Genomic DNA, 17,210 nt, shown 5'->3' on the forward strand with positions numbered 1-17,210 from the left:
TCGACATCGCCACGACAAATTGGCCGCCATCTTGGCAAGATAAGAAGAGGCCGAGAGCCCTCCTTGACCAACACCATCCTGGCCAAAGTTGGCAAAATCCAATTAGGTGAAGATATATGCTAAGAAATATAAGGTTGGCCAGCTTGGTAGTAGAGAGAACAGGAGACAGAGAAAAGATATGCCTCTCCTCTGTTCAGCTAAAGGGAAGCAAAGGTACGAGAAAAAGAGAGAGAAAAGCCTAAGATGGGAGAAGAGGCCACTCCTCCCTGCTAGCCAAAGCTAGAGGAGGGCAGAGAGATTAATAACCGATGAGACACTCTACTAAGTACTTACTACGAACCCTATAAGATTTCAATTAATTATAATTTATCTTTATTATAATTCACACTTTACCATATAAATATTTACTATTAAATTCATATATCGTACTCCTAACGTTTAAAAGAATTAATTTTAGTTTGACTTTGCGATCCTCTGATGATTCGGCAGAGGAAAAAAAGAGCAGTCGGCCAGTCAATAAGCAATGAACAGAAGAGAACACTTGTCAGCTACCACGTAAGTCAACAGAAGTCAACCAACTTAATGTGTTAGAATTATTCGACAGGCACTTTCTAAAAAATTAAAGTTGGATAACAATTAGACTCATCTTCTTTCCTAGACGAGAATTTAGGCTAGTCAAATCACCAATAAGAAACGTCCACGCCTCAACTTACGTGAGGAATTTTAATTTAAAAGAAAAGGATAGGTAAGAAACAAAATTAATTATTCGATTTGAATTTCAAGTAACGTCGCAGTAGACTGGTAGTTTAATTTTCATGAACTCCACGTGGCCCGAAAGGGAAGCATCTCTTTGATTCATAGTAAAGCATATTAAATAAATGTAGTTTATTTATCTGGATATATTTGTTAATAATTGTATAAAAAATTAAAAAAAAGGGGACATTTGCCAAAACCCCCCTACATTTCTACAAACCCATAACCTTTTGTTGGAAAGGTCTAATTAACAAGTGGCGCAATGGTACTTACTCCTCAACTTTTAATAAAGTGTAAAAAAAGACTTAAATATATAAATATATATATATATTAAAGAGAAAGTTTAGGATAACTTAGGATGTAAAGTAATTTTTATTTAAATTGATAATAAGTTTTAAATTAAAAAGGCACAAATATTGTTAATTCTTGATGAAAACTTAATAGCCGTAATTTAGTCAAAGTTATGCCGGCGTCGTAGTGATATAAAATAAAGTTAAAAGATAAAATAATTTTAGTTCAAAGAAAATAAAATTGAAACTATAAAAAGTCTATAATACAGGGGATAGTTTGTAAAAGTTCCCAAACAAAAAAAAAAAACCGCCACGTCGTCGAGTCCTCCGGTCCAAATTCCAAAAAGCCCCGAGCGGGTCCCGCCGCCAACTACGAATCAGAATCACCGCTGGCATTTTCTTCGGAGCAGCCGAGAAGCTTCTCCTCGATCTCTCTCGCTACCTCGCAATAAGAGGAGTAGTTCGATGTTCTTCGAGTGAGCGAAGAAGAGTGATCGACCGATCGTTCTGCTTCTCCTACTCCTTTGAAGTCGGTGGTCGGTAAACGAGATGCTGTCGTTTTTTATTTACTTTTACCGGAAAAGAATGCGAATTAGTATGGAGAGGATACGATGTATTTGATAATGTTATTGTGATTGTTGATAAATTATTAATATAAAAGTTGTTAGCTATATTATGTTGAGTTGTTGTTTATGTCCAACATTCGTGGTGCCCATTTTGATAATCTAAATCACTGATCCAAGACATAAATAATTCTTTTGATTGAGAGAAACTTCATAATTTTACAACGAGTAGCAACAGCCATTGGTGAAGTTCTTTAATAATCAAATTATGTTGTTCTATCGGCACTTCTTAGTCAGTTTGAGTTCTGGTGATAATTCGTCGTTATGACAGCAACAACAACAGAGCCTTATGTCTACTTATTTGGATTGTCTACAGATTATTTCTTCTTGATGGGTTTTTTTTTTTTTTTTTTTCAGTATTGCGACTTGGAACACTGCCGGATTTCAGAGATGATACTTTCGAGAAGAAGAGGAAAAGGAATATACTATTCGATATCCAGGATAATTAAATGGATATATACATGGGGGTCTGAAGCAATCAGAAGCTTAATTCACTACAATTCCCTCCAAGTTATGGAGGTCTTGAAATCCAGAAAGAAGGTATTCGATCCTGAAGGACCATTTCTTCAAAGGTGGAATAAAATATTTGTTCTGTCCTGTGTGATGGCTCTAGCTGTGGATTTCATGTTCTTTTATATCCCTGTTGTCAATGCTAATGATAATTGCATTGATATGGATCACGAGCTGGAAATAGCAACAAGTATCTTGCGTTCCTTCACAGACATCTTTTACATACTGCATATCATATTTCAATTTAAGACTGGTTTCTTGGCTCGATCCTCCCGAGTTTATGGAAAGGGTGTCTTGGTTGAGGACTCTTCAGCAATAGCGAAAAGATACTTGTCATCATACTTCCTTGTTGATATTCTTGCCGTTCTTCCTCTTCCACAGGTATTAAATTCATCTTTAAATGTATCGATATGAATGCACTGGCTGCAATTTTGGAAATTTTTTCCCTCGGGTCTCTGTTGCACTACCAGGACCACATATCTCGTCATATTTTTTAAAGTTTTAACTCTTACTGTCTTTGTAGAAGTAATTAGTTAGGTAATAATGATGGCCAATTTTCCACCACTATCAATTAAATCAAGTTATAAGTCAATTCTGTCGATAAAATTAGAGCAGGAAGATGCTGTGTAATATGAGCTGAGAAAGACTCTGTGAAGCTCACAAAATATGTGCAACATCTTAACTAGAAGATTTTGGCTAACAAATGCTCATCCAATTTGGTTGTTAAGAGAATTATTACTGTGGTTTAAATGCATTGGGAAAAAAAGGAGCTAGGGTAAGCAAGGTGCACCAGTGCCTCAGTTGAGAATTCCTGCACATTAAATTAACCTTCCTACAAGCCTATTGTGTAACTAATTTATTCACCTCCACCTGCACACTAGATAAATCCTGCAAGCTGATTGTGTAACTAATTTATTCACCTACAAGCATCTCTAGAAGAGAGTCAACAAGAAAGAAAAGTATCGCATTTATTTCCGTCTGCTAGTTTAGGAGTCCAACAAAGTCAGGTAAACTAGCTTTTCAAGTAATTAGTGATTCAGCTGTTATAGGATAAAGATCTATAATATCCTATAAATTTAGCTTAAGGATAGTAAAAAATCTAGCTAAATTTGTTTGGTGTCTTGTAACTGTTAAGTCACTGTCTTCTCTAAAAGTTCAATTTATTGAGGACAGTTTTTGATCCTCTATATTCTGAGTTTCTAACACTCCCCTCACTTGTGGCTGGAGATATTTTAACAGGCTCAATACGTGGATCTGAATTATATGAGGCGAGATTTTCTATATTAATTGACATATAAGCTTGGTGGGATTTGACCAATAACCTTATTCACCATCTTTTCTAGAAGCTAAAGAAGACAGAGAATGGCAGTTAGTCCTTTATATTATAGCAGTACTTTTTGCACATTGGTAATAGCATTAGTAACTATATCTGTATTTTCTGGATTAAATGGTCATTAGTGCATTAGTAGAGTTGTATAATGGGATTTCTATCATACATATATTATTGCATGGACTATACTTTTGCAGTCAACTTTTAGTGGAACTCCGATTCAAATATTGTCTGATTAATAATTTTATTAGCATTTTAAGCTCACTGTATACTTTATAAGTTTATAGTAGGAATGTTTTATCTGTCATGAGTTTCTTGTAATGTAAAGGTGCATATCTTATAAAGATCTAATGGTCTTTAATGGCTGGTGTTTTGTCCAATTATATTATTGTCTATTCAGGTGGCTGTACTGGTTTTGATACCTAAGTTGAAAAGCTCAGCATCTTTTGATGCAAAGACCCCCTTGATGTTTATTATGATAGCACAGTGCTTGCCCAGACTTGCAAGGATCATACCACTTTATCTGGATATTACAAGAACTGCTGGCATAATCGTGGAAACAGCATGGGCAGGGGCTGCTTTTAACCTCTTTCTTTACATGCTTGCAAGTCATGTAAGACCTATTATGTTGTTGATGAAAAACAATTCCTTTTGAGCACTGCAGTTGACATTTAATCTCTTTACAATTGAAGCACATTAAACTAGCATCTTATTTTCTGTAGTTTGCATACTGTCTTTCAGTTCCTCTTCGTTTCCTGCAGCGTTGGTTTGGGTATTATCTTGACATTTATGTGTTTTGAAGAGATTGTTTTAAATGTTCCTGGTCTTTTTCTAAACAAGGCAAATCAACTATTTCTTCTTTTACTGCCATGCCTGCCATTTCAATTGCTAGTTTGCTTTGATGGCCTAACCATGCTTAACATACTTGCCAAATTTCCTGGTTCTTGACTGCAAACTAGCATGCCCTGTGCTAACATACGATAAGCATCATGGCTTGTCATGTCTAATGTAACACCCAGCCGTGCCAAACAGGCTTTGTAGATTGTGCTGCCGGACACTTAAATCCATTCTAGAGAAGGTCTTGATGGAAGGGCTGTCTTGAATGAGATGAGAGCTAAAATTTTGCTGTTCTAAAAGAACAGAGACAGGTGTTATCTCACTTTGTAAAATTATTGGAAGCATGACATTGAAAAAGAACGAGCGACTTCCCCTGTCCTCTTTCTTCAAGGGGCTTGGAAACCCTGCCTCTTCCCAAGGGACGAATGGTGATGATAACCTGATAAATCTTGAAGTTAAAGATTTCTTGTGTACCTTAAAGAAAAGACTCAGTGATGTAAAGGTCATAGTAGCATGCAATTTATACCATTATAAGAAAAAGGCTTTGCTGTTTTACTATCATGTTGGAGGTAACAATGCTCACAGATCTTGATGATGCATGTAACATTATATTTATTGGTAATAATTCATTTATTAGGTGGTTAAAACATATAGGAACAATAAAATCTATCTTCTGATTTGTCATCCATAATGGTGTATAATATTACCAGTTGATTCTCAATCAGGTTGTTGGAGCATTCTGGTACTTGCTTTCTATTGGAAGGGAAGCTGCTTGCTGGAGGCATGTTTGTCACATATATAATTGTACAATTACTACTTGGTATTGTGGAGGTGTGGAAACAGAAAGCAAGGGGCTCAACACAACTGATTGTTCTATAACTACAGACAGTACTGGCTTTGACTTTGGAATATTCAAACAGGCTCTCCAATATAAAGTTGTTCAGTCATGGAACATTTGGGAGAAGTCATTTTATTGCTTTTGGTGGGGACTGCAAAATTTGAGGTTTGTGCAAAGAAATCAATTTCACCATTTAATGTTACAAATATCTTCATCCTCTTTTTGTTAATCTTTATACTTTTACTACGTCCAATTTTAAGAGTTGAGTGGCCCTCCAATATGTTAGCATATGCAATTATTCTTGTTTTACTTCGTTTGTCATCTTACGAGCATATGTCCCCACATTTGGATTGCTTTTATTCCTCTTTATCTCTTCGCAAATCTCTAAACTCCTGAGATCTTTAATTTCCAGTACATTATGCAGAATTTCTTTGAGAATTGTACTCGGAAGTAGGAACTGCCTTGAATATACTCTGAATACGGTCCAGATCATGTCCTTACACTTTATGTGTTTTGTTCAGTGTACCTGTCTGAGACTCTGAGTCTAATTTTTTCTACTAATGGAGTGTCTTATAAAACTATAATAATGCTAAATTAAGCAGCTAGTCTTTGAATTACTAGCTAAATTATTTTATCTTTGGTTGCTACCCATATGTTAGTTCCTAATTTTCTTAATATCATTTGTCTGCCCTGTCAATTCAGAGCTTAGATCTTAGTGAATACTGTATTAATGAGAAATGCTCTATTTGTGTCAGTCATGCATGTTGCATAAAGAGATCAACATATCTATAAAATAAATAAGCAGCTATCTCTAGCTGTACTTCATCTAATTTGATCTCATTGTAAGTGCAGAGTTTCTTTCTATTGATCTCATTTTGCATATGGTCTGACATGCATAGATCATTAATTTACGCCATTAATTTTTAAACAAACTAATAGTATGCTCTTGCAGTTCTCTAGGCCAAGGTCTGCAGACTACCATTTTCTTCTGGGAGATATTGTTTGCCATTTCCATCTCCATCTCTAGCTTGGTCTTGCTTGCGCTTCTTATTGGCAATATGCAGGTCGCTATCTGTCCAGTGGCCATTTAACTGCCTTATCTGGTTCTGTTTGCCATTTTACTGCCTTATCTGGTTCTGTTTGGTAATTGAATAAATTGTGAGCAAATGCGTTGATTCAGAATTTTAATTTTCTCTAGTTTTCTAACAGTTCACCTATTTTTCCTGTGCTTTCTACTGGAATTTTCCTATGGAAATAACCTCTGCATAAGATTTTCTGATGCAATGTGATTCTTGGAAATTTCTTATGCAACTTGAAATCCCTTTTCACTTCTGTCCATGGCTTGGATTCATGTAATTCGAAACTGTATTGTAATTCATTACTGAAGGAATCAATATATGACTATCTATGCATATGTCAGTATGCTAACACCATTTCATGCTGTTGCAGACATATCTGCAGTCAACCACTTTAAGAATCGAAGAAATGAGAGTGAGAAGGCAGGATGCAGAACAATGGATGTCTTATCGCTTACTCCCTGAGAACCTGAAGGAGCGAATACGTCGTCATGAGCAATATAGATGGCTAGAAACAAGAGGGGTTGATGAAGAACAGTTGCTCCGGAATCTACCCAAGGACCTTAGAAGAGATATAAAACGTCATCTTTGTTTAGCTCTGCTTAAGAGGGTAAGTTCTTCTGTGATTTACTCATTGAGGTCATCACCCTGGATTTACTTTATGAATTAATTATCGTAAAAGACTTTAGGAGAGTAAACTTAAATTGCTGTGGTTGACTAACAGCCATGTGCACATGACCGTGAATAAGGTCAGGAATATGCATCCTATCATACACAATGGTTGTTGATTCTAGCGTATATTACATTATAAATTTCAAATCCCTTCCAGCGACTATTTCTATATCAATTGACTTTGTGGACCTGCTATAAACTGGAACATCAATGCCATAAGTGTTGAAGTATCATACATTGGAACACTTTCTTACAAGTTCGAATGATCTGATGGTCGTGGAAGTCCATCCTTGTTTAGCAAACCATCCATATATATACCACCCAAAATAATACAAGCCTTTTTCTCTTCCATGATTCAGATATCTGCGCATATATATATATGAAAAACTCAACTTTTTAAATAATGACCAGAGTTTCTTTTCACATTCCTATTGTCCTACATAGGTACCATTGTTTAAGAAGATGGATGACCGACTAATGGATGCGATGTGTGACCGTCTGAAACCCATGCTATACACTGAAAGCAGCTGCATTACATGTGAGGGAGACCCGGTGGACGAAATGCTCTTCATCATAAGAGGTGAGCTGCTGAGTGTTACTACAAATGGTGGAAGAACAGGCTTCTTCAACTCAGATTACCTGAAAGCTGGAGATTTCTGCGGCGAGGAGCTCCTGACGTGGGCTCTAGACCCCCGTTGGTCCTCCAACCTCCCTAGTTCGACGAGGACTGTGAAGGCAGTCTCCGAGGTTGAAGCCTTTGCTTTAGTGGCTGATGATCTGAGATTCGTTGCCTCCCAGTTCCGGAGGCTCCACACCAAGCAGCTTCGCCATACTTTTAGATTCTATTCACATCATTGGAGGACATGGGCAGCCTGTTTTATACAAGCAGCTTGGCGTCGCTACATGAGAAAGAAGCTTGAAGATTCTTTAGAAGAGAATAGACTACAGGAGGCCCTCAAGAATGATTGTGCTGGATTTCCGAGCCTTGGTGCCACAATTTATGCTTCTAGATTTGCAGTCAATTCCCTGCGGGCTTTGCGCCGGAATGGAACTCGCAAATCCCGGCTGCAGGAACGGTTGCCTGCGATTCTGCTGCAGAAGCCATCAGAGCCTGATTATACTTCTGAAGAACAGTAACTCATGCATGCATGCGTATTCCGATTCTATATTGAGATATATACATCTAATTACCTGTCATGCTGTGATGTTCACTGTTGTATAACTGGACATTTCCGCAGCTTAATTTAAAATCTGACAATGATTCAGCTAGCTGTGTGAGGACTTTGTAGTAGAGCTGCAATCATTTATGGCAATTTATGATGATCTATAATAAGAAATCTCCAGTGAGTAAAGGGTAGCATGATGCCTAGAACTAGAGAAATGATAATGATTTGGTTAATCTAAGTACATTCTTAGCTTCGAAGCATAAATATCTCTAGTGTCGACTGCAACAATTTCCTGCACTGGGTAAAAGTACAAAATTAACTTTTAACTGGCTTGGCAAGTTGGCAGTCAATGCAGGGTCTGCCCAGTACTCCCTGACTGTAGGAACTTCCTACAGTTGGGGCTACAGTCTATCTGCTATTCTGTTTTTTTATCGTCTTTTGCAAGTGTAAGAGGATTGAAGAGATTTACTTCCACCTCAATAGTTATTTTGAAGAAATTTTTTTTTTTTTGATGATTTAGTGGTTTGGCTTAATAATTCGGCTTAGTTGATAACTTGACGGAATAATTAGTTTAGAGGATTAACTCGATAATACAAAAAACTTAAAGCATGTCTCGACAGCGTTTAGTTTAAAGTAATAGTTCAGCAATACACAAAAATTAAAATTTACACTAGATATCTTACTATATTGATTAAAGTTTTGTGGGATATAAAAGTTTCTATATCTAGAAAGGTTTAGTCTTTGTCTAGTTTATATCTAGTATTTAGGTTTTTGAATAATAAAAAAAATTGAAGAAGTTGTAACTAACCACGTAATTTTAGGAAGTTGGAAAGGTAAGATGTCATAAGTACAAAATCAACTCTAGTAAATTTATTGTGGACAAATTATTTAGTTATCAGTGACTTAGTTTGGTTTGATGGTTCGGTTTAACTCAGTTTAATGACTCAATAGTATGTTAGTTTGAAAAAAAATATTCAGCGACACAACGACTTAGAGTTTAGATTAGATAACTTTATCCGTTGACTAAAAGCTTAAAGCTTGTATGCATTTACATTGGTATCATGCAGAGATGTTGATAGAGAATCTTAGCCTCATCTTAATAGATTATAGAAAACTAGGTCTAACTACACTTTTTTTGTTTTTGTTTTAATGACAATAAAACTCACTTAAAAAATTGGGGGTCTCAACCATTGAAGTAAATATTTTCACTAGGATATAAAAAGTATACACAATCCAAAAAATCTTACACAATAATCTTGAGATGTGCAATATTATAAAATTCACAATTTGAGGGGTCGAAAACGTAATTTTGCAATATAACATTATCCGCATAGGCATAGCCTCATGCGTTATATAATTACGAGCCTTACGCCCTTACCCGTAACCAATCAGGCACGGACACGATGAGAGACAACCACAAAATCAAACCGAGGGTAAACTCGTCATTTGAGAAGCAAGCAAGTCAAGTTCGACCCCATCCGCGAGACGCGCTTCAGACTCGAATCCAATCCCCCCGAAGAAAGAACCCAAATATTTTCCGCTCCCTTCTCTATCTCTCTCTCAGATCCATCCCTCTTCTTCCCTTCGCCGCCGCCTCCATATCCCCCCTCCCCTTCTTCCCCTCGCCCCTCTCCCCTCTCCCCTCTCCCTTGGATCGATCCAATCCCTCCTCTCCAACGGCTTCTCCTTTATTCTTCTTCCTCCCGCTCGTGCAATTTTGGATCAGATTTTGCGTTTTCTTGACTCCTCGATCCGATTCCGCTGCTCAAGTAAGTCGATTCGGTGGAATCTTTTTAAGGGATTGAGTGAGTAGCGGTAGTGTTTGGTTATCTGGCTTTTTTATTTTCTGCCGCTCGATTCGAAGTTTCGGGATTTAGGGTTTTGGTTTGGGGTTTCGTCTTCAAGATGCCGCGGAGCTCTCGCCACAGGTCGCATCGGTCGCACAAGCATAGCTCGAAGGATTGGTCTGACTCGGAGGAGGAGGAGCGTAGTCCGAAGGAGAGGAAGCCACGGGAGGAGGACCCGGGTGCAGGATTTGAATCTAGGGTTTCGAAGGATTTGGAATGCGAGAAGCGGAAATCGGAGCTTTCTGGGGTGGGTAACGGACATGTAGAGCACGGGAAGAAGCGGAAGGAAAGGATAGAGGATGCCGCGGCTGCTGACCGGTGGAGCGGCGGTGGGGAGGATGTTTGTTCTGAGAAGAGGAGTAGAGGTGACGTTTTTGGGCCTGTGGATGTTGATAAGAGCTCAAAATCAAAGCTTTCTAGTGATGACTCGAAGTGCAAGTCTAGCAGAAGGACCGAGGGTTCGAATGAAAGGAATGATGAGAGTGGGGGAAAGATTGAGTCAGGAAAGCGCAGGTCGGAGAAGGAATCGGGCCGGAGAGAGAGTAGTAGTCAGGGAAAGGATGAGAAGGAGAGGGATAGGGACAGGGAGCGAGGTTCAGACAGGGATAAGAAGGGGCAGGATTCTAAGTATGAGAGATCTGATGATGTGGGGAGTAGAAAGCATGGTTCTAAAACAGGTAGCACTGAAGAAGAATATGTGCCCAAGAAAGATGTAGATGCTGCTGGTAAGTAATTCGTAGATCATATATTTATTTGTTGGTTAGTGTCAAGCAAAAGGAAAATCCTGCACAAAGCAATATCTTTGTGTTTTTAACCTTTTCAAATGCTTCTGAAATGCTAATGCGTATTCCCGCTGTTGCACAAATTACTAGCCTAAAGTTTGGTTGATGAAGTTTACCTTTGTTATTCTTGATAAGTTTCTCTGAGGTTAAGTGCTCTCTCTCTCTCTCTCACACTCACACACACTCCTTTGCATTGTATTTGTGTATATAAGCTTAGTTTGTTGTCCTTGTTTTTATTGGATATATGTATATACTTGGAGGCATAGTGTTGTGACTTGTGAGAATGTGGTGATGAAGAAGTCCAAATATAAGTCTAAGAAGGTCTTAGGCTTTTCTTTATGTTATCGTAATATTTATGGTTATTTTAGGGAACAAAATAATCTATAGTACTAGGTTATTATAATGCTGCAGTAACCAAAATCATTTAAGAATCTTTGTTGGTTGGTTAACTTGTAAGATTGATTAGATTTCTTAGAGCTTTATCTCTTATTTTAGGAGTCCAATGAGAAGACTTTCTTTGACTACCTACAGACTGTTTACTCCTCACTATTGTTTCCTCTTATCAATTTGGTATCAAATTCAATACATATAATTCTCTTCTCTTACTCTTCTTTTTCTCTGACTTTGTCTTCTGTCATTATGTTTGATTTCTGACCCTGAACTAGCTAAATTGTAAAACCTATTATTATTTGATAAGCTTAGTGAAATGGTTGTCAATTAATGTGACATTGCTTTCATGATTGAAATCCATGATTGAATTATATGTTCATTGACCCATCAGCATTCTTAGCTGATGTTGACAAGCAAATAGTTTGAACATAGATTGAACTAAGTCTTATCTAGAAGATCGATTGTTACTTTCAAAGAACTCATGTTATATTCTCAGGTCATTTTTACATTGATGATGAATAGCCTAATGTGCTATGCCACCTATTAAAGTTGTACGATGCAATCTAGGAATTAATATGGCTATTCCTTGGGTAATAAGTAGAACTATTTATTTGAACTTGGGCCTCATTCTCTCCGACTGACTATTGTTGTCTGGTGGAAAGCTTAAAGAGTTGGTATCATGTAAAATATGCTGTTGTTTACTACTTTTAGTGGCTAAACCATGAGGTGGGATTTTCACATTTTGTTTTTCTTGAGTTATTTTACGACATTTAACTAATTTGAAGTTTAAGGTTGTGCATTGATAAACTTAAGTTGATGTGCCCTGTAAGATGTCTGGGAGTGAATATCTTGTAGAAACAAAATATGGTTTGTTGCTGGTATGTGAAAGTAAGTTAAAAAGCAGAGTTTGCTAGAAATAAAATTATATATCTAATTGGCTTCAAATTTTGTGGGCCTTCTTCCTGTACAAAATATAGTTCTATCTTGTTGCTTGATGGACACGTATGAGGCTATGAGCTGCTTCATTGGTGCCATTATGTTTCGCCACAGGAAGATGTGATGCAAACATCATTATCAACCTTCCCCCTTTGAAGTTCTTTGGCTCAATTGGTTCCATTTTTGTCCAATTGGCTCAGTTAAACTTGATTAGCTTCCATCTCCTTTCATTGTCAGTTTGCATTATGGATTTGGGTATTGGTTATTATTTTTATTTGATTGTTTTGTTAGCCAACTTACTGTTTTATCTAGCCTATGTTTGTCTGATAATTTTAATGCTGAAAATTTTGCATAAGTTTGTATCTATGTGCTTTATGTATGTATCAAGATCGTAGGAAGCATTCCTAATTTAATCAGGATTGTTCTTGCATTGAAATCATTTTCTTGTTATAAAATTGATTTTACCAAGGAATGTTTCTTTTGTATTTTTGGTGCAGTGAGAAGTTATTTTGAATGGGAAGACCACATCCTTATTTTCAGCTGGATATGTTTTTTAGGATATTGGTAGCTTGTAAGGCCACTTGCTTGGTAGGGTAGTCTATTTTATTGGTTCTATGTGTCCATATTATTTGAGAGAAACTTCTACAACATTTTTTCAAATTCGATCGCTTCTATAAGGATTTTCTTAGTACATGTTGGCTTTAGGGGATGCCCATGCTTTAGCAGTACCAAAAAATATAATCTCTTGAACGCGTAACTGGGCAAAGAACCATGATAACTTGCGGCAGAAAGGTATGGCTTTCTGAATTTTGTGTGCCTGAAGTTTTTCCCCACTAACAACAGGATTCATTTTTCCATCATCCTTTAGCTATGGCGTCATATCTTGCCATCAATTGCAACCCTCATATGAACCTTTTCCTTTCAAGGCTCCTTTAGATAATTTTTCTTCCATTTCCTTAAGATTTATGTCGGCTATTTAGTATACTAAAATGGATCTAATACTCATTTGTAGGATATTTCTTGTATTAACCTGTTGGTTGTGTTCGATGTGGTTTATCGTGTATTACAAACTTCAAATCTGATTCATATAGATTTAATGCTGCTTATTTTTTTATTCTCTATTATCTCATGATTCCATTATATATTTCATTGACAGAACATCAAGCAAAAGAGGAATTACATAATCCTCTAATTGAAAAGGAACTTGAGAAAAATATCAAGAGGAGAAGGGACGACACTGACGATAAAGATAAAAGGCTGGGCGATGGCAGGGAGAGTGATCACAGGAAACTATCCTCTAGAGATGATCAAACTAAAAGTAGAGTCTATAAAGATCACAGGCATGATGATGTAAAGTATACTGATAAGTACAGGGATGATGTTGACAGGGATAGAAGATACCCAGATGACCGACGTGATGAACGTTCCTTGCAAGATCATGCAAGTGACAAGTCAGACCATAAGAATTTTAGGGAGAAAAGTAAATCTTCAGAGAGTCGCTCTAACAAGAGTAAGCTCCTGGACAGTGATCATTATGGCAAATCCTATGATGATGATCACCGAACCAAGCATAGAGATGACAGAGGAAGGAAAAGGTCTTCTGAGGAAAATGAGGACCATAGTGATTTGAAGCCTCGCAAGGAACCACGTGAAGATGTGGAAAAATATTCATCAAGTAGCCGGTTTGATTCCCATTATGAGAGACATAAGCCAGAGTATCGATTTTCAGAGAAGGTTGATTCTAGTATAAATAATAGCCATCCAAAGAGATCTACTAGCTCAAGTTCTTACCATGACAAAGATCAGAGCAGGTAATTTTTTGTCTAATATTGATGCTTGATGATGTTCTATGGGAGCTAGCCGATATTATCTTTTCTTATCTTTGTTTAAACAAAGATTAATGCTGTATTAACGTAGTAAATCCTTTTATTAGTCATTTTGTTGATTATTTGTTTAACCTTTCTAATAATACGGCATCTTTACTTTGCCTCATGCTCTAAACTTGAACATGTATTCAATGAGAGAAGACTTTGATATGATGCCACCTAGTTATTGTAGCTCTGCTTTGCCTTCTTTAATCAGTCCTTGTTAAATAAGTTCATTATGGTATTGGATAATGGAATATGTATTTAATGATTTAATCATTCAAATTGTCTGCATTTATATCCGGCTTACTTTGATAAATTGTTTATTAACTACAAGTTTGATATATAACTTACAGGCGTAGCTCTAAGCAGACAGATTCTGCAAAGAAAGAATCACCATCTGAAGAGAGACTTCGTTCTAGAACAGCTTCTTCTACAGGAGACCGCACTAATGCTTCTAGAGTCCGCGAGAGGTTTTCAGAATCTCGGCCTCTGGAGAAGTTTAAACCAGAGGATGACATTCAGCCACATGATTTTTTAGCAGAAGTTGCTGCTTCACAATATGAGAGGACTCCAAGATCAGAAATTCATACTTCACCAAATCATTTAGCTGACAGATCTCCTTCATCAACAAGTGACCGAAGGTTTTCAGATAGAAGTGGTCCCAGGCGTAGTCTTGATATTGAAGTAGGCCAAAAGAGCAGCATCACCAAAGATAGAGATAGAGATAGGGATAGGGATAGAGATAGAGATAGAGAAAGTGACTTGCTTTCGGAAAAGTCACTTCTGGATGATCGTTCCCAAGCTGCCATTGGCAATAGGGAGCAAACTCCTATTGGTTCATCGTCTGTTAACAGAAGCGGTCCTGTCTATGGTAGTTCACCAAATAATCTTCCACCTCTACCACCTTTCAGGCTTGGAATTGATGGTCCTGCCAGTTTGGGTTTGTATGAAGATGATAACAGAGTCCAGAATGCGGATCGTAAATCCCATAGCCGTCACAGGAGGAATGATCTAAATTTGGAGCGGGGAGCTTGGAAGAATACTCCAAATTGGCCTTCCCCAGTTGCCAATGGTTTTATCCCTCTCCAGCATGGCCCTCCTGGATTTCACCCAGTCCATCAATTTCCTGCTCCACCTTTATTTGCTGTCAGACCGCCAGTTGGGTTGACCCATACAGGGGTTTCTTATCACATGCATGAAGCAGTTGATAGGTTTTCAGGTCATGTTCGTCCATATGGGTGGCACAATCCAGTAGATGGATCATGTCCTCCTCACTTGCAAGTTTGGGATGGAAGCAATGGTGTATTTGGTGATGACTCCCGCATGTATGGTAGGCCAGAATGGGATCAGGATAGATCCCTTAGTGGCAGCAAAGGATGGGAGATGACTGCTGATACATGGAAGGAACAAAATGGCATGTCCGATATGGAACTTGCTGTTTCTCAGAAGGAACTAGAATATTCAGCATATCCGCCTGTAGATGAAGCTTCCAGTGGGCAATCTGGACTTCAGCCTGAAATTAAGCAGCATGGATCAGAAAGTTTGGCAACTGAAGACATTGAAGCAACACGATCAAGTGATACACCTCTGTCAAAGAATGCTGTCAAAAGTCCTTCAAATGCTCAAAACAAGAAAATACCTGTTCCTTCTAAGGCTTCAGGTGATGATAATACCAGCTTCCTTGCAAATTACCTTTCCAGGATCAATATCTCTCAAGATCTCATTGATTCAAAGTTGCAAATGAAGTGCATGTCCATATTGGGAGAGCTTGGCATTGCTGGTGCATGCAACATATCCAAGAATGGAGACTCTCAGGTATGAAAAATTAAGATGGCTGGATGTGGAACAAACTTTTTTGTGTATTTCTTTTCCAAGTTATCATTAATCTCTTCTTCAAATGGAATGTTGTTTATGTTGTTGCAGATTAACAACAAAGTTTGTCCAGTGAAAAGAAAGGGGGCAAGTGACAACCTTTTCCACTCACTTTTTCCTGCAACTGGAGATGCTATTTTTCAGGTATTTTTGCAATGAGATATCTCCATCTTTAACTTGGTTTTTATTTTTCCCTGCTGTGCTTAGGCATGTACTTCAAATCAAATCTAAGTATGTACCACTGAAGCTCACACCTCCTATATAATTGTGTGATTTTCTTTGCCCAGATTTTTGAAGGAGTTTAAGTCTATAACTGGTAGTCATTTAACAAGGTGGATCTCAGAGGTTATGGCATACAGTTGGCTGTTACATTAAAAAAATAAAAGCACAAATCTGTAAATGTTAAAAGACCGTCAGACTAGAATATACTGAAAACTATTAAATTATATTCCGAGCAATAAGTATCATGCCCTATTTGTTTGATAACATTTCTATATGTAAGAATTGATTAGTGGCAACATATATACGATCACAAAGCTAGTCTGATTCCCTGTGACAGATGGGAACTGCCCGTCACTTCATATACTGGATGTTTGTTTTAATATTGTAAAGAAGCATTTGTCTTTTGCATTTTTAAACTTTCGATAATCTAATTTTATATGGTTGATTTGATCTTATTCTTTGGTCTACAGAGAGCTATATCCCTTTACAAGAGGCAGACTGAAAGGCTAAAAGTTTCACTTGCTGCTTCACCATATTTTCATACCGAAGGAAACAAAAACTGTGCAGAAGCTATTGATGAAGAGAAATTACAGAAAGTTGACAAGACTGTAGCAGAGGACACATCTATGGTTAGTTGTGATCCCGAAATTAAAGTGGAAGAGAAAACACCAGCGGTAATTGTCGATCCTTGTAGCAATGGGGAAGAGAACCCATTGCAAGTGTGTGCTAGTCCTGGTGAAGAGAACCCACTGCAAGTGAGTGCTAGTCCTGCTCGTGACACAGAGAATTCGCTTCTCGCAAGTGTTGATCCTGCTGGTACCATGGAAGAAGAGAAGAATACTACTGGTGATGGTGATGGTGATGGTGATGATGATGGAGATGAATCTGTTGGTGCTGAAGAACAACAATCTAATTTAATTTGTGGTGCTGTTGTTTTTACTAATGATTCTCAGGATTGTGAGGCTTTAGTGATGGAGCAGAGCGTAAATTTAAGTCGGATACCTAATTCTCCCGGAAGTACACATTGAAACATTTTCTATTTAGTTTCCTAATGCCATCTTTGCTCAGAGGGTCCTGTCACCCCTTTGTTGCTTGTTTTCGAGCTGCATCATAAAAGTTTCTATTTCTGCATGTCTTTTCTTTCTAGCATCCTTCTTTCTTTTTTCTCTTTTCCACTCCTTAAATGAAGTGGTTTTCC

General features: G+C 37.6%; 2 protein-coding genes across 3 annotated transcripts; both read left to right on the forward strand.

The window, feature by feature from the left end:
* The first annotated feature begins 1,420 nt into the window (after positions 1–1,420).
* On the forward strand, positions 1,421–8,281 carry LOC140774441 (cyclic nucleotide-gated ion channel 1-like). Of its 2 annotated transcripts, none has more exons than XM_073117446.1 (7): positions 1,421–1,579; positions 2,024–2,557; positions 3,907–4,119; positions 5,069–5,346; positions 6,134–6,245; positions 6,631–6,867; positions 7,374–8,281. In XM_073117446.1, the coding sequence occupies exons 2-7, from the start codon at positions 2,057–2,059 to the stop codon at positions 8,064–8,066; spliced, it is 2,034 nt and encodes a 677-aa protein (XP_072973547.1). In that variant the 5' UTR covers positions 1,421–1,579; positions 2,024–2,056; the 3' UTR covers positions 8,067–8,281. The 2 variants fall into 2 exon arrangements, with proteins under 2 accessions (XP_072973547.1, XP_072973548.1); XM_073117447.1 differs by having other exon boundaries at positions 1,432–1,583.
* A 1,350-nt stretch (positions 8,282–9,631) lies between these two features.
* LOC140774440 (uncharacterized) lies at positions 9,632–17,143 on the forward strand. The gene is made up of 5 exons (XM_073117445.1): positions 9,632–10,667; positions 13,207–13,861; positions 14,272–15,733; positions 15,842–15,934; positions 16,483–17,143. Exons 1-5 carry the CDS (start codon positions 10,001–10,003, stop codon positions 17,038–17,040), a joined length of 3,435 nt encoding a protein of 1,144 aa, XP_072973546.1. The 5' UTR covers positions 9,632–10,000; the 3' UTR covers positions 17,041–17,143.
* The last annotated feature ends 67 nt before the right edge of the window (positions 17,144–17,210 follow it).

This window comes from Typha angustifolia, chromosome 13, assembly GCF_048772165.1.
Source record: "Typha angustifolia cultivar Huaian chromosome 13, ASM4877216v1, whole genome shotgun sequence".
In the NCBI taxonomy this organism is placed as follows: domain Eukaryota; kingdom Viridiplantae; phylum Streptophyta; class Magnoliopsida; order Poales; family Typhaceae; genus Typha; species Typha angustifolia.

Excerpts from the sequence above, each read along its gene's own strand:
- LOC140774441 (XM_073117446.1), top strand. The coding sequence starts at position 2,057 with ATGATACTTTCGAGAAGAAGAGGAAAAGGAATATACTATTCGATATCC. Across the intron at positions 5,347-6,133 it reads TGGGGACTGCAAAATTTGAG|TTCTCTAGGCCAAGGTCTGC; the intron begins GTTTGTGCAAAG and ends ATGCTCTTGCAG. Across the intron at positions 6,868-7,373 it reads GTTTAGCTCTGCTTAAGAGG|GTACCATTGTTTAAGAAGAT; the intron begins GTAAGTTCTTCT and ends TGTCCTACATAG.
- LOC140774440 (XM_073117445.1), top strand. The coding sequence starts at position 10,001 with ATGCCGCGGAGCTCTCGCCACAGGTCGCATCGGTCGCACAAGCATAGC. Across the intron at positions 10,668-13,206 it reads GAAAGATGTAGATGCTGCTG|AACATCAAGCAAAAGAGGAA; the intron begins GTAAGTAATTCG and ends TTTCATTGACAG. Across the intron at positions 13,862-14,271 it reads CATGACAAAGATCAGAGCAG|GCGTAGCTCTAAGCAGACAG; the intron begins GTAATTTTTTGT and ends TATAACTTACAG.